At 43.9% G+C, this 23,092-nt stretch overlaps 1 protein-coding gene across 1 annotated transcript; it reads left to right on the forward strand.

The window, feature by feature from the left end:
• The first annotated feature begins 327 nt into the window (after nucleotides 1-327).
• arid4a (AT-rich interactive domain 4A) lies at nucleotides 328-22,733 on the forward strand. Its single transcript, XM_014194664.2, has 24 exons — nucleotides 328-427; nucleotides 1,393-1,442; nucleotides 1,811-1,921; nucleotides 3,159-3,224; nucleotides 3,781-3,871; nucleotides 4,112-4,191; nucleotides 4,314-4,411; nucleotides 4,759-4,891; nucleotides 5,242-5,321; nucleotides 5,524-5,600; nucleotides 6,332-6,531; nucleotides 9,417-9,489; nucleotides 10,033-10,127; nucleotides 10,513-10,610; nucleotides 10,878-11,127; nucleotides 11,454-11,731; nucleotides 15,610-15,774; nucleotides 16,012-16,280; nucleotides 16,569-16,637; nucleotides 16,951-18,282; nucleotides 19,285-19,389; nucleotides 19,533-19,724; nucleotides 20,044-20,190; nucleotides 20,468-22,733. Exons 2-24 carry the CDS (start codon nucleotides 1,437-1,439, stop codon nucleotides 20,569-20,571), a joined length of 4,119 nt encoding a protein of 1,372 aa, XP_014050139.2. The 5' UTR covers nucleotides 328-427; nucleotides 1,393-1,436; the 3' UTR covers nucleotides 20,572-22,733.
• The last annotated feature ends 359 nt before the right edge of the window (nucleotides 22,734-23,092 follow it).

The following is a 23,092-nucleotide window of genomic DNA, read 5'->3' on the forward strand; positions in this document are numbered from 1 at the left end:
TAGAAATGGCACGTGTTTTCACATACAGTCCATTTCCATCCTTAGGAGTGACAAGGAAGCTTCCAGCCAGTGTCGAAAATAGGCGGTCCATGGTAAAATATGTCTAACCAGTGAAAGGCTTGGATAGAGATAAGTAAAGCCAATCATATTTCCATAGTGGGGTGTTCTGGAGGATAAAAAAGTCAAGTATATGAGGACCAATGGCAACTTTTCCCTCAAAGAGCCGATTTCATCTCTACCAACCATCAATACAGATTAGTTATGTCCTATAGCATTTGAAGCATGTGTTGACCAATCACATTTCTGCGATTTGACCACCACTGTCATGGCAGCCAATCTGATTTCGAGAAACACAGCTTCGGATCAAGCTTATTCTTCGTGTATTGCTTTGCAACTCTAGCAAGTGGTGAGCAGTCGGGTCGTTGCAGTAAGTATAAAAAAATATTAGCTAATATTCCTCTCAAATGAATTACAAACAGTTCAAGCTATTTAGATCAAGGTGACACCCGTTTTGTTAAATACGGAGGACACTTAGCTCAATGTCTCTTTATTTTGTCTTGCCAGATTAGACCGTAAGGAATTGAATGGCAGTGACCAGTCGGCTTGTTTTTGCAGTGAAGAAATGTATGCGCCTTTTGTGAAACTGTATAATAAATAAATAATTGTTGTCCTGATACTTTTTGTTTTATCGTCGTGAACTACCTGCTTCTCGTTTATCCAAAAGAGAACCACCGTTTGAAATGTTATGCCGGAACTAGCTAGCTGACAAACTCAAGGACTAGCAAGGCGGTTTAAATCGCCATATCGATAAACTGTTCTTAGCTAGCTAACCTTAGTATGGTGAAGTTAGCTAGCTAGGTAGCTAAATTTAGCTCCCGAGTTGAGAGAAATATTCTGTCTTTCCTTATTTTCACAAAGACTGACGATATTTTTATATTTTCCGTTTTACTGAAACAACCTTGTTTAAGATGACTGTGTGGCACACATTTTAGAAACAGATGTTGTTTGTAACGTTATTTCAAGCAGTTTGGAATGAACCCCCAGCCTGACATGGTGCAGCACGGCGAGCTATGATGGCGACGTGACACACACAGTCAGATTGCGAGGCAAGCGGGAAGAAACACGCATTATTCTTCTTGTCTATGTGCAACGTCCTCTTTTTAAAAAGCTTCCGACTAATTATTTGAGGTCTATTTTAACAATCAGCATACAGTTAAAACTAGCTACCTACACATTTTTGTAAATCTGGAGGGAGGGGGCGGCTGCATCGAGCTTGAAAAGAATGCGTTAAGTAGCTAGCTAGTTTGTTAGCTAGTATATTTATTCATTGTCCCAATTTATAGCTATTCTGACACGTCTTTAATAATCTGCTATTACTATATTGTTTTACAGCAATCAAAACCAATCGAGCTGGACTCCCTCATATAGTCTCTACGATGAAGGTAAGTCACTTGGCTAACCTCAGTTGAAAACAGGAGTGAAGCCGACGCCTCTTTCACTGAGCTTGCAAAAAAGAGACAGGGTCAACTGTATATGGTTGGCAACAACATATCAACTTGAATGTGTCAGAATGTCAGGCATATGTTTCACAATTAATTTAAATGTTCTCACGTTTTAATCTAGGCGTCACCACCACCTTTTCCTGAACAAGATGTTTAGATGAAAAATGCGAATGCAACTTCATGTTTGTGGCATTTGATCGGTGTTACAAGTTCATGCTTCATGGACATTTCATTAAATAGTGGCCTAACTGTTTTGTTCCGAAGTAAGTACAATGATGCATGTTATGGCGTGTCTGTTTTTCTCACAGGCAGCAAACGAGCCTGCCTACCTGACCGTGGGGACGGAGGTCAGTGCCAAATACAGAGGTGCCTTCTGTGAGGCAAAAATCAAGACTGTTAAACGGATGGTGAAGGTTAAGGTAAGAGCACCACACAACAATGGCTCCACCCCAAATGGCAGCCTATTACCTTTTCTAGTGCACTACTTCTGACCAGGACCCATAGGGTTGTGGTCAAAAGTAGTGCATTATATAGGTCGTGTGTCATTTGGGACAATGACACTAATCAAACAAGGTAGTAAGTGGAATGGTCCGTTGTGTCAGCAAATGTTGATGTCCACATATAACAATATGTTGTTTTATATAGACAAGCTGATTGTCCAGTTTCGGGTGACAGTTTTGCTGCAAAAGAACCCCTTCTCTCTAATCTAGATATTAGTGTCTGCCAGTGGCATCTTTCAAGTAGAGACTTGTTCTATGAACAGTTTTCCTCAGTTTGTTTTATAAAGCATTAGGTAGTCTGTAACAGCCTACATAGTACCAGGTACACACTCCAAAAAAAGTTAATTTAGTCATGACATAATCATAACACAACAATAAACACAGGCGATACTGGAATGTTTGTATATTCTGCTGTTAATCAGCAGGTAGTTTGTATTCAATTACTAACCTAATCTGTTGGTTTCAACATTTGGTAATACACATGAATGTACATTAAATGGGGACTGAAAATGCTTGGATTAGTCAAGTCTTGTTTTGTATGTTTTTGAGCTATGGATAGGACTAGGAATTTAAGTTAATATGTACTTTTGTATTCAAAACCCATTGTGAAAATGTGGAGTTGGTGAACCTGCTTCTGGTTGATGATGGTTATTGTTTCAAGACCAGATGATCCCCCACCAATCACCAGGTAGCAACATTGTGACCTGACCTCCTGTATTCTCCATTATTCTCCTTTGCTTTGCCACTTCCATTATGATTGTCACAAGGTCAGAGTTCCCTTGACTGATTGTTTCATGGGACATGGTAGGAAGCCCCATTGAACTTTTTCCACATTAAACATAGGCTGTCATTTGAAATAAGAATTTGTTCTTAACTGACTTGCCTAGTTAAATAAATAAAAACTTATGTGAACAATGAGGAAACAGTGAGTTTGCAAGTGAAGGCACCATTCCCTGTTAATACTATAAGCACAAACCTACTACCGTATCGTTGTCTTCCAGCACTGCCATGTGTAGCCCCTGAATACAGGAGTTCATCTAAAGTCCCTTGGGGACAGGTCAGGAAGGGAAGAGTTTTGTCTGTTACACAACTGAATTATTTCACCTTGACTGAACTTCTTATCTCATTCATTCTATTTCTTTGTCTCTCTCCCTAGGTGATGGTCAAAGGAGACACCACCTCGCAAGTTGTTCAAGATGATCAAGTGAAAGGACCGTTAAGGGTAAGTTGGAACTAACTGGCACCACCAAACTTGTCACAGGAAGATAAGGAAAATATTAGTTAGGCCCTCAGTGTCCTTTTGGTTCTCAGAATAAATAATCTGTTAATCACATGATTCTAAGAGCTGATCTGTCGGATACAACAATGGTGCTGTGCTTGTGACAGGAGTAGAACGGGGACAGTTGGTACATATTGGGTATTGTTGACGTTAAGCTTATGTATATTGCCTAATTGTAATGGTCATGTGACTAATGCTCTGGCAAAGCATGCTGATCACCTGTTTTTCAACATCAATGGCACTGCAAGTGTTACACATTCAAAGTTCCCCGACGGTTCAAAATGGCCTCAGTTTTTCTTTCTTGATGTTTTCGAAGCCCTGTGTGGTTCACTTTTCATTGTTTGAACATATGCGTTAGGCTTTCGCTCTGCTCAGGCACATTGTTCTTTATTTAGGGGAAGTCTCTTAACTTTTGCCGTTTTGAGTTCTTGTTGAAATGGGAGTAAAAGAGCAGAACGTATGAGGTGTTTCAGTCTCATCCCTTTGTTTCCTTTTGCAGGTGGGCTCCACAGTGGAGGTGAAGAGTGCAGAGGGGATCTGCAGTGAGGCAACCATCAACAAACTCACAGACGCCAGTTGGTACACAGTGGGCAAGTACAGCAACAACACCCAAACTAATATACAATGCCTGCTCTTCAGTTAATGTTAACGTACACACTGTACGTCTTTGTTGGTTGCATTTTCCCCATTTTTCTCTCAACTTGCCTAATGGTTAATAACTATTTGTCTATATAAAGTCCTTAGGAAGTCTCATATTTTGGTGTGACTTTTGCAAGGGGTGCCGTTTTTTTTAAACTTTTGCATGGGGCGCTGTTTTTCATGTGTTCCAGTGTTTGACGATGGGGATGAGAAGACACTCCGCAGGACGTCACTGTGTCTGAAGGGAGAAAGACATTTTGCTGAGAGCGAGGTAAAGGGACTACTATTCTGACCTGACTCTTTTCTTAGCCATTTGATTTGCTGGCCTCTCCGTTATGTTACACGTTAACATATTGATTAAGCCCTCTCCTTTCACCTCTCCCTCACATCTAGACGTTGGACCAACTGCCCCTAACCAACCCAGAGCACTTTGGGACCCCCGTCATCGGGAAGAAGGGAAACCGCGGAGGGAGGAGGTCATCTCAGGCTCAGTAAGTTGACCGTTCTTTTACTTTTGGCTATAGGGAACCACACCGTTCTTTCCTTTAGATACGGTTTTATGACTTAACAAGCATTACCTCTTACATTTACCAGTATGATTTTAATCTATAGCAAGCATGCTTCTTTAAATGCTCTGCCTGCATACATTCAGACATGGTCATTTATATACAACAACATAGCAAGATATATAGGCCTTTGTGATTGATACAGCGTTGAGCTTCTATAGAGCTCTGTCGAAGCTTTTGACTGAGACTAAATGTTTTGATGGAGACGGACTATAGCTTCTGACCTGTAACGATTTTGTTCTGATGGGGAGTCCTTTTGTTCAACTCCTCAGTGCGGACGATGACAAGGAGTCGTCTTCCAGTGAAGATGACAATGAAGACAGGAGGAGGCTAAACGATGACCTGATGGGTAAAGTGGCCAGTGTTCAGACTGGGACAGAGCGGACATCCTGGTACCTGGCCCTGGTGAGTCACAACCTGCACAGCCCCAGTTACACACGCTGTTTCTTTCTCTGCTCTCTTTCACTTTCTCTCTTGCTCTCTCAATATGTATGGTATAATTAAATGGTCCTAGACCTTATAGCAGCCATTGACAAGTTAGATTGAAACGTCCCTGATCTGTACAACTCTTTCACATTCAGCTACACTTGTCCTACCTGCTAATTGAGCAGTGTCATGGAGATGTTAGTTCTGTTCATACAACCACCTGAAAAACAACTCCTTGTGAAATTGAGAGCAAATGGTCAAAAACCCTCCTAGACCGTTGGCCCTTGTTGTATGATTGTTCCTAACTGTTCTTTATTGGTTCTGTCTAGGTGATATCACCCAGCTGCAATGATGACTTGACAGTCAAGAAGGACCAATGTTTAGTCAGATCATTTGCAGACTCCAAATTGTAAGTGTTGTGCATCCTACTTTTACATAATACAGTTTTAAAGAATTCCCAGTTCATTTACAAACATGTCTTGGTATACGTTTGCCCTGCCATGCAATGTAAATACACATGTATAATGTAAATCGCTGTTGCAGTCTTCTCAGAATTGGTACTCTGAAAAAAAATAATCTGAATGCACATTTAGATGTTTGTTGTTTTTCAGTCACACTGTGGCAAGAAAGGAGATCCATGAAGTGAACATGGACAGCATCTCTAAACCTGAGTTCTCACCCAGGAAAGGTAAGGATGGCTCACCTAGGGCTCAACACTTACAATTGCAGTAAGTTCCAAAACCGAATGTTATTATGTTTATTTCAACTGAATTGAGATGAAATTGACCTGTAGGCCTAACTCTTTACATAGGGGGCTTTCACCAAATTGGGTCGGAGCGGTTTTTCCGAACTCTGGCGTATTTCCCACCCTTAGTACGGTTCGTTTGGACTGGTGTGTGTGTGAACACTGCGCATTAAACTCACCGTGGTTCGCTCAAAAAGGGTGGTCTCAGTCCGATTCCATTCTTACCGTGGTGCGGTTCGCTGCAGGTGAGAACGCAGTCCGAACCAAACAGGAAAATAACCAAGGAGTATTATTGGTTGTTTGACTGCGTGCATTTCATAAAATGCACGTAGTACCATTACTTTATCTCTGGAACATTTTGTGATCGCATCCAGGCTATACCGGGGATATAGGCTATTCACATCCCAGTGAGAGCGGCTATTCCCTCCCGAATGTTGTTGGAAGACCAAAGCGAAAGTAATGAAGTTTGCGACAAGTTATGCTTCTTGGTAATCCTAGACGGATTGAACTTGATGATAATTTTTCTCTAATAAACAAATGACGTGGTTTTGTTTGGACATTTAGCAATGTGAAACCAACTGGACCAGATGGGGGGGGGAGACAACAACAATGTAACATAATCTACGTCTGATTTGAACTATGTGTGAAAGTACCCTTTTTCTGACTACTCTCAGGGTTGGATGGGGCAGTGCATTTCCTCAAGACCAAGGTAGTTCCTGACAGTTGGAAGATGGACATGAGTGAGATTTTAGAATCCTCCAGCAGTGACGAGGAGGACACAGAAGGAAAGGAGAGTGACGATGAGGAGGAGCAAGAGGAGGAGAAGGAGGAGGACGAGGAGGAGGAGGAGGAGAAGGAAGATACCAATGATGAGGTAAGAAGAACATGGTTTTAGTCTGGAGGGTTATTTTAAGACTACAAGTAAGTCACTTTCCTTTTAGGTGATGATTAGGCCAGAGCCTTTTTATATTCATAAATGAAGTCTTTCTATCAGTTTTGACAAGGCAGTAGCTTATCCAGTGTTTTGACTGTTTACTGACCTGTGTTATACTCTACTAACAATGACCATTACAACCTGCTTGAATAGCTACTAATTTATGGAGAGAGAAAGGAAGTTATCACTCTCTTTGCTGCATATTCATTTTGTCGTGATAAGCTTTATCTGAGGGCCGGCTCTCAGTAATGTAAACCCAGCTGTGTATTGTAGTGACCTCACCTGCTTTGAGAATAAAGTTGGCTTGGCACCATGCATTCATTGCATTGCCTTTCTGACATCTTGTGGCTACTGAGCCAAAATTGATTGAGCCAGACTCCCAATAGACCCTGATTGCGTCCCAAATGGCACCCTATTCCCTCTTAGTGTACTACTTTTGACCAGGGCCCATAGGGAATAGGGTGCCATTTTGGACTTAGTCCCAGTGTGTGGGAAAGCCCCTTCCTCCGGAACAACAATGGTTCTTTCTGCTCCCAGAGTTTGGGACAAATGGCCATTCGTGTGGTTTCAGACACTGTTCCCATAGTAACTGGCAGCTACTTCCTATCGTTTTAGAGAGGGGCTGTGGGGATTGGCTGAGGGCCAGTGGAGGCTCCTGACTCGAGTTCTTTCTACCTCTGCTGCTTGTCATAAAGGCTTTGCTTCTCATGAGTGAAATTGGTTCACTTCACTGTGTATTTGCTTGTGTCTGGGGCACTTTGTCAGTCAAGGTATAATTCACACATTACATATCACAGCCTACATAGATTACAATGGCATGGACATTGTTGATTTTTCTTTCTAGTTCCTCCATTTTAGACTTCAGTGTACTGTGACAGTATCTGTTTAGTAATATATGTACAGTGCATTCAGGAAAGTATTCAGACCTCTTGACTTTTTCCACATTTTATATGGATTATAATTTTTCCCTCATCAATCTACACACAATATCCCATAAAGACAAAGCAAAAACAGGTTTTTAGAAATAAAATAAAAACTATAAAATATCACATTTACATAAGTATTCAGACCCTTTACTCAGTACTTTGTTGAAGCACCTTTGGCAGCGATTACAGCCTCGTGTCTTCTTGGGTATGACGCTACAAGCTTGGTACACCTGTATTTGGGGAGTTTCTCCCATTCTTCTCTGCAGATCATCTCAAGCTCTGTCAGGTTGGATGGGGAGCGTCGTTACACAGCTAATTTCAGGTCTCTCCAGAGATGTTCGTTTGTGTTCATGTCCAGGGTCTGGCTGGGCCACTCAAGGACATTCAGAGACTTGTCCCAAAACCACTCCTGCATTGTCTTGGCTGTGTGCTTAGGGTCGTTGTCCTGTTGGAAGGTGAACCTTCGGCCCAGTCTGAGGTCCTGAGCACTCCGGAGCAGGTTTTCAACAAGGATCTCTCTGTGCTTTGCTCCGTTCATCTTTGCCTCGATCCTGACTAGCCTCCCAGTCCCTGCCACTGAAAACCATCCCCACAGCATGATGGTGCCATGTTTCCTCCAGATGTGACGCTTCAATGTTGGTTTCATCACACCAGCGAATCTTGTTTCTCATGGTCAGATTCCTTAGGTGCCTTTTGGCAAACTCCAAGTGGGCTGTCATGTGCCTTATACTGAGGAGTGAATTCCGTCTGGCCACTCTAACATAAAGGCCTGATTTGGTGGAGTGCTGGTTGTCCTTCTGGAAGGTTCTCCCATCTCCACAGACAAACTCTGGAGTTCTGTCAGTGACCATCGGGTTCTTGGTCACATACGCGACCAAGGATTTTCTCCCACAATTGCTCAGTTTGGCGGGGCAGCCAGCTCTAGGAAGAGTCGTGGTGGTTCCAAACTTCTTCCATTTACGAATGATTGAAGCCATGGTGTTTTCGGGAACCTTCAATGCTGCAGAAATATTTTGGTACCCTTCCCTAGAAGGGGGAGCACCGAGAGAGGATTGTGTTGAGACAATCCTGTCTCGGTGCTCTACGGACAATTCCTTCGACCTCATGGCTTGGTTTTTGCAAAAATGTAAACTCTCTTCGCTTTGTAATTATGGGGTATTGTGTGTCGATTTCTTAGGACTTTGAAATGTTTTTATTTTTTTTTCATTTATAATTACGTCTGCAACGTAACAAAATGTGGAGAGAGTCCAGGGGTCTGAATACTTTCTGAAGGCACTGTACATAGGGAGCCATATCTATGGCCATGGATGCTGTGAATAGGTAACACACCGTACAATATGATTCTCTGAGAATGGTTTCGCAAACTCATCGGAAGTTATGATGACATGTTTCTCTTGGCTATCGGATGAGTGAGTGTTAAATATATTTAACCATTAAATCTGTCCTTGAATTTAACCTACAGTAAGTTGTTTTGCCCAAGTGACTTGGCTTGACAAGTAACAGAATGTGCAACGACTTCAGAGGCAAAGCGTGAGCTCAAAATAATCTCAGCACCTGACTGACTACTGGCCTTGGCATACATGGAAATCTTCCTCTGCTCTAGTAGCATTGCTAACGCTACAAGAATGAATTAGTTGTGTCAAGACTGATGGCTTGCATGTCACCTTGTGTACTCTGCTAGACTAGTCAGTAGAGATTCTGACTAAGGTTTTTGTCTTTATCATTAAAAAAAAGTAACCTTTTTTACCAAGTTAGTTGCGTTGATATTTTGACTCAAGTGTGTTTTTGTCGAGACCGTGTCAAATTAGCAGCACACTCAATGAAGGATAATGGCTATTATAAGTAATTGTCAGTTCATGTCTAATTTGCCTATATAACCAAGGTGTATGTTTCCTGCAGCCTGAGGATGAGGCAGACCCAGAGGAGAGAGATCACTTCCTGCAGCAGCTGTATAAGTTCATGGAGGATCGAGGTGAGCCTTCAGCCCTGTCCCATTTATCTTCCAGCTTGTCTACGTCCCAAATGGCATCCTATTCCCTATATAGTGCCCTACTTTTGACCAGGGACTATATAGGGAATAGGGTACCATTTTGGGATGCAGCCCTGAATTGTGCATTACCTCACTCACTAACCCACAAGAGTTTGAAACCATTGGATTGATGTAAGAAATATGGTGGACACTCTCCACACCTATCCAGTGCTTTTACATCCTTGAGAGAGTGAATCAGTGCACACGTCAGGGAGAAGAATGGGAAATAATTGGTGATCTTTCATATGACTTTTACTGAACACAACACTTTAGTGCACGCACACACTGCCTGGCCTGGCTCTGAATTGCCCATCCATCTTTCATTTGATTTCACTGCAGGTCTTTGTAACACAATGTATTCTAATCACTCATTCAACGACAACCCATGAAATAAAAGGATCCTCCTGTGATTTTTCAATGCCCTAAAATGTGGCTACTTTTCCTCTGTGTAACGTCCCTCTGCTCTTCTCATCCTTTCCTCCTCAGGGACGCCAATTAACAAGCCTCCTGTGCTCGGCTACAAGGATCTGAACCTCTTCAAGCTCTTCAGGCTAGTCTACCACCAGGGGGGCTGTGACAAAGTGAGTGCATCATCTCTACAGCTTGCTCTCTCTCCCTCCCTCTTCACTGCAGCGGCAGGCAGACTGTCTGGTCTCGTCGTCTAATGTGAACAACCTGTTCTCTCCAGCTTTGCCTTGCCTCTCCTGCGTCTCTGTAAGCAAAATTGCAGCGTGTAGGTTTTTAGTGGACTGTCAAGGTCAAGGGGTGTCTGTCTGGCTGGTGTTTTGCACATCGGCTGCTATGAGGGCAAAGAAAACAGGCCTGCAAAAACGACTTAATAATTTGGACTCGCTCGATCAAGTGATGTTGGTAGCGTTTTGTCTCAGTACCTCTTTCTTTTGTTGAATATATTCTTGATAAAGCGTAGCCTACATGAATGGTTATTGTGATGGTGTTTTTTTGCAGATTGAAAGTGGATCTGTGTGGAAACAAATCTACATAGACCTTGGCATTCCCGTCCTAAACTCTGCTGCCTCCTACAATGTGAAGACTGCCTATAGAAAGTAGGTGTTTGATCACTTCACTCAGACTTACAAACGGTCTTTACCAGATGGTTCTTTCTTTTGAAGCTGTTGAGTCATTTTCTGTGCTTCAAACTGTATTTTAGGCCAGATTACTGTAAAGCACTTGTGAAATATGTCGCTGTAAAAAAGGCTTTATAAATAGATTTGATTGATATTTCTGTTTTTATGCACCAAGATTGTTTCTAAGTGTTGTGAGTGATGTCTACTGTGCCTGAGGGAGTGCTAATACATTGTGTGTGTGTGTAGGTACCTGTATGGCTTCGAGGAGTACTGTCGCTCAGCCTGCATCGTCTTCAGGACCATCCACCACAGCGAGGATCCGCCAGCCTCCCAGTCCCAGACAGAAGAGAAGGCTGCCCAGATCTCTGAGGTGAAGGAGTGCCAGGGCCCAACACCATCCGTCAAAACTGAGTCTGCTGCGGCCATGGAGGACAAGCCTGCCCAGGAGGAGGCAGAGTCGGGGAGCGAGAGCGACAAAGATGTCTCCTCTCCCAGGGTTAGTAAGAGTTGTTTATTTACATTTTTTTGGCGTAATTTGTACATGACACTGAAGACAATTCAATTTTGGACTCTGTTAGATTGAAATCCTGTTCAGTTTCATGGTCAGTCAGCGTGACCAGTGTTGGTTCTCTTTCATTGAGATGGCTTTCTACTGTTCCTTCCCTCGGATCTTCTTTCAATGCGTTTTGAGAAGGAGCCGGAGGGAGGATGCGAGGAATAGAGGAAATACATTTGAGACGGAGCTGTAGGTAGTTTTGCTGCAGGCAGCCTAGGGTTCCACCTCCACAGACACTAATCACTTTACTTTCTTCTTTATCTCAGGGGAGGAGACGGTGCACTGTGACCCCGGTCAAAGCTGAGGTGAAGGAGCCCTCAAAGCTGGAGAAGATCAAAGAGAAGGAGGAGCAGAGTGGTGTGGGGGAGACCAGCGGAGAGGAGACTGGAGGTCCGAGAGACGGCAGCAGGTCAGATGGAGGGGACACCCCGGGGAACAGACGCAGCCAACGCCTGGAGGAGTCCGATAAAGAGTCTGAGGACGAAGAGGAGGAGGAGGAGGAGTTGGAGGATGAGGAAGACGGCGAGAGGAGAGTCGGAGAAAGGTACAGTTGAATGTTAATGAACTGTCGGTGTAAAATAAATGGTGATAGAATTCATGGAATGTTCAAGATGATGTAATAATTGAATGTCACCTCAGGGCATCAAGTCTATTAGCTGCCAAATGTTAATCTTCTCAAGTTCCTCTATTTTGTACATGTCAGGATGTGTGGCCATTGAACCGACTAGAATGTCATGAATTGTGTAACACACAAACGGGAGGAATGTGATTACAATCAACGTGTGGTTTCACATACTTGCTGAAGTTTTGTGATGTCATGTTTCAGGGTTGGTTTCCTATTGGATGGCAGTGCTGCAGATTTCTTTTGTTGCTGTAACGTGCAGAGCTAATGGTCATATTTACTAGGAAGCAAACTGACTGAAACGTGGAGGGTTTATCTGAACTTGTCCAATAAGAAACTCACATTTTCGTTGTAAAACGGTTTGCTACGGTGTGAACTAATGAATACGACCCATTTCTATCATGTGAAATTGGAGTGGTGCTTGTAGTACTGACTGAAGAGCTTCTTCGCTGAGTTTGAGGGCCTTGTTCGGATGGCTCTACAGTGAGCCCAAAGGTATTTTTTAGGACTCTTTTGTTAGATCACGGAACGGGGGTCTGTAGAAAACCCTTAAAGTGGCAATGTGTAACTTTCTGGGGGACTTGACCAATTTCACATAGATCTATAACTCACATTTCTATCATTCTATTTGAAAGCAAGTCTAAGAAGCGGTAGACCTATTCTATGTGTGCGATTTCTATGCTTCTTGTTCATCAATCAATCAAATGTATTTATAATGCCCTTTTTACATCAGCCGATGTCACAAAGTGCTGTACAGAAACCCAGCCTAAAACCCCAAACAGCAAGCAATGCAGATGTAGAAGCACGGTGGCTAGGAAAAACTCCCTAGAAAGGCCAGAACCTAGGAAGAAACCTAGAGAGGAACCAGGCTCTGAGGGGTGGCCAGTCCTCTTCTGGAGATTATAACAGAAAATGGCCAAGATGTTCATAGATGACCAGCAGGGTCAGATAATAATAATCACAGTGGTTGTAGAGGGTGCAACTGGTCAGCGCCTCAGGAGTAAATGTCACTTGGCTTTTCGTAGCCGATCATTCAGAGTTAGACAGCAGGTGCGGTAGAGAGCGAGTCCAAAACAGCAGGTCCGGGACAAGGTAGTACGTCCAGTGAACAGGTCAGGGTTCCATAGCCGCAGGCAGAACAGTTGAAACTGAGAAGCAGCATGACCAGGTGGACTGGGGACAGCAAGGAGTCATCAGGCCAGGTAGTCCTGAGGCATGGTCCTAGGGCTCAGGGAGAGAGAGAGGGAGCATACTTAAATTGACACAGGACACCGGATAAGACAGGAGAAATACTCCAGATATAACAGACTGACCCTAGCCCCCCGAGACACAAACTATTGCAGCATAAATACTGGAGGCTGAGACAGGAGGGGTCGGGAGACACTGTGGCCCTGTCCGACAATACCCCCGGACCAGGCCAAACAGGCAGGATATAACCCCACCCACTTTGTCAAAGCACAGCCCCCACACCACTAGAGGGATATCTTCAACCACCAACCTACTACCCTGAGACAAGGCAGAGTATAGACCCCACACCACTAGAGGGATATCTTCAACCACCAACCTACTACCCTGAGACAAGGCAGAGTATAGCCCACGAAGATCTCCCTCAGGCACGAACCCGAGGGGGGCGCCAACTTAAGTATTTTTGTTTTTGCGTCTTCAGTTTGGAAAACCAGCATCACAGCTGAATTATTTCTCTTCTGTTATGCAAAATATATTTCACAGCGGTTTAGATGGTACAATGATTCGCTACACCAGTGGTTTCCAAAACTTTTTATAGTCCAAATGTTGTTTTTTGCCATCATTGTAAGCCTGCCACACACACACACACACACACACTCACACTCTACAATACATTATTTAAACATAAGAATGAGTGTGAGTTTTTTGGCACAACCCGGTTCGTGGGAAGTGACAGAGCACAAATAATAATCAATCATTTTGCTCTTTATTTAACCATCTTACATATTAAACCTTATTTGTTCATCAAATTGTGAATAACTCACCACAGGTTAATGAGAATGGTGTGCTTGAAAGGATGCACATAACTCTGCAATGTTTGGTTGTATTGGAGAGTCTCTTAAATAATTTCACACACAGTGTGCCTGTATTTAGTTTTCATGCTAGTGAGGGCCGAGAATCCACTCTCACATAGGTACATGTTTGCAAAGGGCATCAGTGTCTTAACAGCGCAATTTGCCAAGGCAGGATACTCTGAGCGCAGCCCAATCCAGAAATCTGGCAGTAGTTTCGGATTAAATTAAATTTTCACAGAACCGCTTGTTGCAATTTCGATGAGGCTCTCTTGTTCAGGTATCGGTAAGTGGACTGGAGGCAGGGCATGAAAGAGAGAACGAATCCAGTTTGTGTCATCCGTTTCGGGAAAGTACCTGCGTAATTGCGAACCCAACTCACTCAGGTGCATCGCTATATCACATTTGACATTGTCCGTAAACTTGAGTTTATTTGCACACAAAAAAATTCATACTATGATGGAAAGACCTGTGTGTTGTCCTTGTTAATGCAGACCGAGAAGAGCTCCAACTTCTTAAAGCATAGCCTCAATTTTGTCCCGCACATTGAATATAGTTGCGGAGAGTCCCTGTAATCCTAGATTCAGATCATTCAGGCGAGAAAAAAACATCACCCAGATAGGCCAGTCGTGTGAGAAACTCATCATCATGCAAGCGTTCAGACAAGTGAAAATTATGGTCAGTAAAGAACTTTAAGCTCGTCTCTCAATTTAAAAAAAACATGTCAATACTTTGCGCCTTGATAACCAGCGCTGCCCATATCATTGCATAGTGCAGAAAATACACAAGAGTTCAGGGGCCTTGCTTTAACAAAGTTAACCATTTTCACTGTAGCGTCCAAAACGTCTTGGCAGCAAGAGCCTCTCGGTGGATGCTGCAGTGGACCCAAGTAGCGTCGGGAGCAACTACTTGCACGTGCGTTACCACTCCCGTCATGGCTTTTGTGCAATCAGTACAGACACCAACATGAGCAGCAGCTACGTTTAGCTACATACGGAACATTAGTGGAATTCCCGTGAGAGAGTAAAGGTTAATGTGATTGGATGTTAATTATTTGATTAGGCTACCTTTATTTGATATTGTGGTGTTTAGCTGAACACTAGATGGTTTAATTATATTTTTGGCAGTGAAACGAGGCTACTCGGGGGGGGGGACCTCATCCAAATGTATAGCCCCGTTGGAAAATATAAATGGACTGTTAGAAAATGTGAATAAAATACATTTATTTTTAATGTGAATCACATTTTTATTTGGCGTACCCCAGTTTGGTAATAACGGCTCTACACTATACTAGCTTATTTTGTCACAAACTGAATTTAGGTGAACTAAGATTTTTAGCAATCAGGAAATGGCGGAGCGATATCTGCATACGCCAAGCTACTTAGTTGCACTATCAGGGTAAAGCAATGTGTTCTACTCCTTTTCATCAGAACCCTGGGCTTTTATATCTTTGTGGACAGATGTCAGCTCAGCTGCTCCATTTATGTCGAACAAACTTTGAAGCAGGTGTGCATTCATTAGTGCACGTTGTAGAAAACTGTCGAAAAACGTTATGCAGCTGAGAACTTTTTGCAACAAAGTTACAAAAGTTCAGTTTAATCCCTCCGTTTGGTTCCTAGTGAATACACCACAGTATTGGCAGTGTTTAATAACCTGCTTTTGATGTTAGCTAGCTTTATTTTTGTGAATGGGCACCGTAAGATTTGAAGGCTCTCAGGGACAGCCTTTAACCGTGTGTGTATGTGTGTGTATGTGTGTGGACAGGGGTGAGGACGAAGACTCTGAAGACTCAGTAACAGGGATTAAGGTGAAGGTAAAGTACGGTCGAGGGAAGACCCAAAAGATCTACGAGGCCAACATCAAGAAGGCAGAGAATGATGATGGAGGAGATGTCCTCTACCTGGTTCACTACTATGGCTGGAACGTCAGGTAACCCATGGACACATGCTTCCATTCTCACCCACCTGAAAGAGATGATAGGGATGTTATAATTCGCTGTCTTGATCGCAGCAGTATTTTCAGTATTACTTTTCCACCTTTATCTGTTTTTGAAGTGACTGACTTTCAATGTAATATTTTGCTACTTAGTGCAAGCAGTATGTGTATAATCTGAGAGATGAATGAGTGGGTCTAGCTATAGGGTTAATGGTTTCATTTCCCCTCTAGGTATGACGAGTGGGTCAAAGCAGACCGGATAATCTGGCCTGTCGACAAGGGCGGAACAAAAAAGAAACAGAAAAAGAAAGTGAAGAATAAAGAGGAAGGCGAGAAGGAGGACGACAAGCAGGGGAAGCTGTGTGGCTTGAAGCGAGGTCGCCCTCTTCTTAGAACCACCCCCGCCAGCGCCAACCGCAGCGTCTCCAAGACCCCCAGCAGTGAGGGGCGCTCCAGCAGCAAGAGCAAATCTGATGTATCAGCCCTGCCCAACGGAGAGGGTAAGAGACCCGACACCTGTACTTAGGTACCAGCATGTAACATGACACCATGGGTGCATCTTGAACCCTGGCTTCCTTTTCTCCCATCTCCTCCTCACCATAATCTGCACCGATCATCAGTATTATGGAGAGGGTAAGACCGTGGAGCTCGTTCAGCAGGCTGCAGTCTTATACAATGTTCAGACCGAAATGTATTATTATATAGAACTGATATCGTTGTCTGTCATGTAGAATAGTGAATTGTGGCAGCTCTATTGATTTGATTTGTCTGTCGGTCTGTGTAAACAGGTACCCCTCGCCGACGCACAAGAAGAACCTCTGGGTTGTATGACTCGGACAGGGATTCTTCCTCCAATGGTAGGTCAACATGCCTCCAGATGCAGTATAGTCACTAGTTTAATTAGGATAACTAGGATAGTCCACATCTAAGAATGATTAGAGGGCGTTTCTGGCCACGTGAGGCTGGTTTTACCAGACACCGATTAAACTTAGTCCTGGACTATGAAGCCCTTTCAGTGGAGATTAATTCTAGTCATGGACTCAAAATCAATCTGTCTGGGGAAACTGCCCCTTGGTGTTTGGGAAGTAATTGTTGTTTTAAGGACTGAAGCCTAGACTTTTGATGGATGCAAGCTAACCCTTAATGTCCCCCCCTCTCTACTTCTGGTAGAAGAATCGGGGAACTCGTCAGAGGACAGTGAGTCAGAGGATTCTCCTGAGAAGAAGTCTGCGTGGGCGGAGAGGACGGACCCCGCCACGGCCCGTAAGCAGGAGGAGGAGGAGGACCGGCGGGTGGAGAGAGGAAGGGCAGAGGCAGCGGCCGCCGCAGCAGCCCAGGTCGCAGCCCAGGACCAGCCCCCCAGCAGCCCTCAGGAGAAGGAGCAGCAGGAGGACACGCTCCCTGAGAGGAGGGAGCCGGAGAAAGTTGAGGAGCAGCCCCAGGTGCCCCCCATGACCCCTGAACCCGACAGAACCAAGGAGGAGGACCCCCCTACCCCGAAATCCCCCAGGTCTAAAGCAGCACGTAGAAGTAACGTTCGTGAGCCAGAGAGGAACACCAACAATGACACTGGCTCTGAAACACCCACCATCATCACCACCACCACTCCCAACTACACTGAGGCTGAGTCGTCTCCCTGCCCGCGCCCCCTGAACAGGCAGGATGAGCCCATGGTGGTCCTTCATTGTCTCCCTGCTGAGCACATTCCCAGCATCCCTGACCTTCCCACCATGGACTCGGACACAGACTCAGCCACGGAGGAGGAGATCTGCAGGGAGGAGCGAGGTGTGGCCAAGCGTAAAGCCACTGAGCAGAGGACGCCGGACAAGAAGGTGCGTCTGGACAGGAGGGAAGAGATGACCAAGATGGCGTCGCCAGCCCGGCGGCCCGCCGACTCGCCAGAATGGAGGCTGGAGGCGGGGGGACAGAGAGGCGAGGAGCGCCTGACACCAGCTAAGGGTAAAACGGAGCCCGAGGTTAAAACAGAGATGCCCGCCCTCACTCCGGAGGTGCAGTGTCAAGGTCTAGGAGAGGGAGGTGTAGCAGGAGGTCGACCCAGGTCGGAGCAGCTAGCCTCGGGGGTCGAGGAGGAGGTGATGCCCCAGATCGGTCCTGAGGCGCTGGTCTGCCACGAGGTGGATCTGGACGACCTGGATGAGAAGGACAAGACCTTAGCAGAAGACCTCCTAATGATGATGAGTCAAGGGAAGGTCCATGCTCCCCCTCCGTCCAATGCCTCCTCCCACCAGACCCACAACAACCCTCTGTCCTCGGGGGGCGCTGCTCCTCCACGGGTCTTCTCCCCCACCTCTGCCCCCAGCCCTGATGAGTCCCACAGCACCAAGAGTGAGAGCGACGTCCCCATCGAGGTGGACAGTGTAGCCGGGGAGTCTCAGGAGGGGCTTGGTGATAACGAGTTGGCCAACTCAAACTGCTTTGAAGCTAGCACCAGCTCCAGCAACTCCAGCATGTCACTACAGGAGAGGGACACCAAGGACAGAGGTGGGTCACACAAAGAATGGCATAGAATAGGCTATCTTAGGGATGTGACAAAGGGCACATTTGTCTTAACATTAACAATTTTTGTTTGTTTTTGTTAAAACGATTTAAGTCATAATTTCAGAATGCAGAATATGGTCCTATTGCGTTTGGTCACAATGAAGTTCTATCTAGCGCAGTCATAGGCTGAATCTCAAACCCAACACTTGACTCCTAAGCCCTTTTATCGAGTGGCCACTTACTGTTGTGTTTGATAGCGACCACTCGAGTCTGCATTGAGACGATGCGCACTCAACGTCCAAACTGCCGCTTACCAATATCCCAAAAATCTATTTGCGAGCATTGTGTCCTTCGACCTGTCTTGTGCATGACTCACTCGCTGTGAAACTGGGGCAGACAGACGCATATACTGAGACAGTGAGAAAATTGTAAAGAACAAAATGACATGTCCTATTCCTGCACAAAATGTGCAATTTATATCGGTCGCCAGTGATTTCATCAACTGATTTAGGTTATAACCTGTCTTCTTCTTGCTAGCTTCACTGACACAGGGATGGAATTTTAGCTAGATAACTATGGCTGTTGGGCACTGCACTGACGAATGGCGTGTATTTCTGGTAGTTTGACAGCTTGCTGATGAAGTTGTAGACATGCTCCCAGCAGTCAGTCCATACTTCAGCATGCTTCCAAAGCACAGCAGCCAGGCAGCAGTAGACTCGGTACTGTACTGACTTGGGGCAGAGCAGGCTGTTCGCTGCTGTCACAACTCGCTTGCCTTTCTCTGCCATTTTTCCAACATGGCAACGATGACTTGCATGACTTTATATCCGTGGCAAATAATTTGATGGATGCGTATCTCCTAACGTTACAGCATTGTTGTGTTTAGGTATTTGTAAAAAAATAATAATGATTATGATAGACCTGTTAATGGTCATTTTGTGAGAAATGCACAGTGATTTTGCCCTCTGAAATAAACATTCTCAATATTCTCCCTTTCATGATCAGGTCAGAAAAGGTTGATGGACTGCCATATGAGTTCTTCTGCAAAGAAGCAGAAGCGAAACCAGAAACGGCCAAGCACAACATCCAAAATTGATAAGAACGGAGCAGGTAAGTTTCATTGTTCAATTCCATTAATGGCAGGCTGCCAACTCACCCCCCCCAAAAAAAAACGTGCCAATGTTTGAATCCGTCTTGGCAGTAATGTGATTTGTGGATTCAAATAAAGTATTTTAAAATGTGTGTGACCACAGGGCACAGCAGTGACAGTGAGGACCTGTCTGTCATGGACACCTCTAGTAAGCTGACTCCAGTGAAACACTCCATGTCTAAAGGAAGCCAGAAGCTGGTCTCTCCTAACAGTAAGGAGCTAGAGAAATATAAGCACAAAGACAAGCAGTCCTCCTTCCCCTCCCCTCGCACGTACAAGTGGACCTTCCAGCTCAGTAAGTTCAACTAACTACTTATCCCTAATCAGCTTATCACACTGATCTCAGGTGTTGAGGATGAGGAATAACAACAGGGGCCGGTTTCCCAGACAGACAAAACATAATAATTATGACTAGGCTTAATCTGTGTCCGGGAAACTGGCCCTAGGAGTTTGGATTTTAGCCTTAATTTTGTGAATATTCTTAAATGTAATATATTCAGTGTTGTAAATGAAATGGTTTTGAAAGCATGCATAGGTTTATAGCTGAATGGTCACAGTGTGTTTGTTTTTGTTTGTTCTGACCTTTTACAATAAGAACTTTTGTCTCTGAGCAGATGAGCTGGACAGCATGACAAGTGCTCAGAGGATTTCCTTCTTACAAGACAAACTACAGGATATAAGGAAGTATTACATGTCACTCAAGTCTGAAGTGGCCTCCATAGACAGGAGGCGGAAGAGGTTAAAGAAGAAGGAAAGAGAAGGTAATATGGCTTTTCCTCCGTTCAACTCTGATTTCGCTGAAGACTCAATGTTCTTCTAATCCTCAGTAATCCTGTATTGTAATGCTTTACTTGGAATATTTCCTTAGTCTGTTTTTGGCACACATTCAGCTGTCGAACCTCGTCTCCCTCTTACTACTCTCTATAGCTTTCATTGTAATGGTTTGCTTTGTTTCCATGGTCTCTTTGCTCACCACGATACTTTGTAGAGTATGAAAGACAGATACAGCTGTCTAACCTAGTCTCTCCTCCCTCCCAGTGTCCCACACCACAGCGTCAACGTCATCCGGCTCGTCAGACACTGGGATGAGCCCCTCCTCTGCCTCGCCCACTCAGAACACTGTGGCTGTCGAGTGTAGGTGATGACACGCCTCCTCTCCCATGGCGACCACCCTGCCCATCTCTGCCTGCCAGCCCAGCATCCCGCTGCCTCCCTGGAGACACAGGGTACATCTGAAATGGCACCCTATTCCCTATATAGGGAATATCTTTTGACCAGAAGCCCATGTCAAATGACCAGAGACCCTAGTCAAAAGTAGTCTACTATATATGGCATAGGGGTGGCATTTGGGACGCACGCACGTACTGACACATAGGAGCAAGCGGCCTAAAGCACTCGACTGCCCCCCCGGTCTCCTTTTACCCCTTATCCTTTCTACCGTATCCCGTCCACCACTCCCACTTCCTGCACTTTCCTGCCTCGTAGTCATTTTAGTCCACCTATCGCAGTCGTCAGGAAATGGATTCCATGTGAGTTGAATGTAAAGGAAACTACAAACCCAAGATATAGCCAAACACCGTCAGACTCTCCATCCTTGAACAGTCCATGGCACTTTTCTCCTACCGCTCTGTCAGAACCACAAACATATAACCTCCTCTGGTTCCCCAAATGGGACCAATCTGGATGCAGTAATGAATCAATGATGTCCCAGACAGAACCAGACAAATGCAATGTATGTAACCTACAATGTAAAGGGTTCCTACCTATGTTAATAATGGTCACTTAACCAGCTGGACATGGTTTGCAAGAAGGTAAATTATGTTCGCTTGCACCATCAGAACTGCCAAAGTACTAGTGTTACAGCAGAGTGCCCTATTTTGGAAGTGTGAAATTCAATTGTGAAAGGGAATGTAGTTTACTGAAAACTGCAGCTGTTGTCTTCCACTATTGCAGTGTCAGCACAGATTAATTATGCAAACTATTTTTTAGTTATTTTTAAGGAAAGTAATTTAAAAAAAGGTTTATAGTGGAACAAGAGAAAATGATTTCAGTGGACTAATTTCCTTTGCGAGTGTATTTTGCCGTTTTATATGTAATTGCAGAGTTTTTATTTTAGTATGGAAATTTTCAGAAACTATATCACAGCAGTGAAGTTATTTAATGAAAGATTTCTCAAACTGAAATTGTGTAAAATAAAGTCATGGTTTGCTTTGTTAAATATATTTATTCTGTTAGTGGAGACTTTTGTATTTTTTACAATATAGAGACATGAACCTTCCACAGTTTGGACAATGGGAAAGTATATTGAAATAATGTAATGTGCTCATCTAAAAGCTGACTTTGACTGTGTTTCAATTGGGGAGCTACTATGCAGTAGATACACTGTGTACAAAACATTAGGAACACCTTCCTAATATTGAGTTGCACCCCCTTTTGCACGGGAAACTGTTGAGCGTGAAAAAACCCAGCAGCGTTGCAGTTCTTGACACACACTACCATACCCCGTTCAAAGGCACTTAACTCTTTTTGTCTTGCCCATTCACCCTCAATGGCACACATACACAATCCATATCTCTATTTTAAGGCTTAAAAATCCTTATTTAAAAACCTGTCTCCTTCCCTTGAAGTGGATTTAGTGATTGAAGTGACATCAATAAGGGATCATAGCGTTCATTTGGATTCACCTGGTCAGTCTGTCATGGAAAGAGCGGGTGTTCCTAATGTTTTGTACACTGTGTATGTTTCCCCCATTTTCAATAGGGCCCACTACTTTCCCTTAATGTTTGCTTTTCCCTATTTGTTTTTTGGGAACACCATAATTTGGTGGCCTTCACTTTGTTTCTTGGTACTTGTATTTTGTTATTTAAAACATTGTATTTTCAACATGAGTTCTGACCAATTAAAAGTTGCACAAGAAGCATGTATGTTAAGCCCAGGGGTTTCCTATGATTTGTTTCTTTTGTACAGATTGTCCAAAACCATGTATTTGAAAAATACATTTTACACAAACTGTAATGAATGATTTATTCTTTTTAACCTCATCTTTGTACCAGTATATTAAAACATTAGCACACAGTGTATATACTGAACCAGTGAGTTTCAGCATTAGTCTGAAGAGAATGGAAGCATTCAGGACATTTTAAAATGTTTGTTTGACTTGATTTCATTGTGAAAAAATGTACTTCTTTAAATCGAAGTTGATCTACGGATTCCTAGATGAAGGTATTACGATTCCCTGAGCAAAGCCATTGTATCTTTGTAAAATAATGAGAGCTCTCATTTCTAATAAAAGTTTTAAAATATTTCCCTTGTGCAATACTGGTCATTGATGAGAGACAGAAATCTGTCTCCGGGGGTTGTCCTGCAGCCACCTCTGCTAAACTCTTACTGTTATTTTTGACATTTTCTGGAGAAATATCTGTATGTAGATACGCCCTACACTAGATTCAAGCAGTACTCATCTTGTTTTACCAGGTTGGGAAAAAGCATTTTGCTTGGATTACCTGAGATGGATCAATTTGATTTTAGCCTGCATTTACACAGGCAATCTAATTCTGATATTTTTTTCCCACTAGTGATTGGTCAAAATATCAGAATTGGGCTGCCTGGGTAAATGCTAAGTGGAGTGACTGGAAGCAGCCCTCAATTGTGGTATATTGGCCA

Source organism: Salmo salar, chromosome ssa01, assembly GCF_905237065.1.
Source record: "Salmo salar chromosome ssa01, Ssal_v3.1, whole genome shotgun sequence".
NCBI classification, from domain to species: domain Eukaryota; kingdom Metazoa; phylum Chordata; class Actinopteri; order Salmoniformes; family Salmonidae; genus Salmo; species Salmo salar.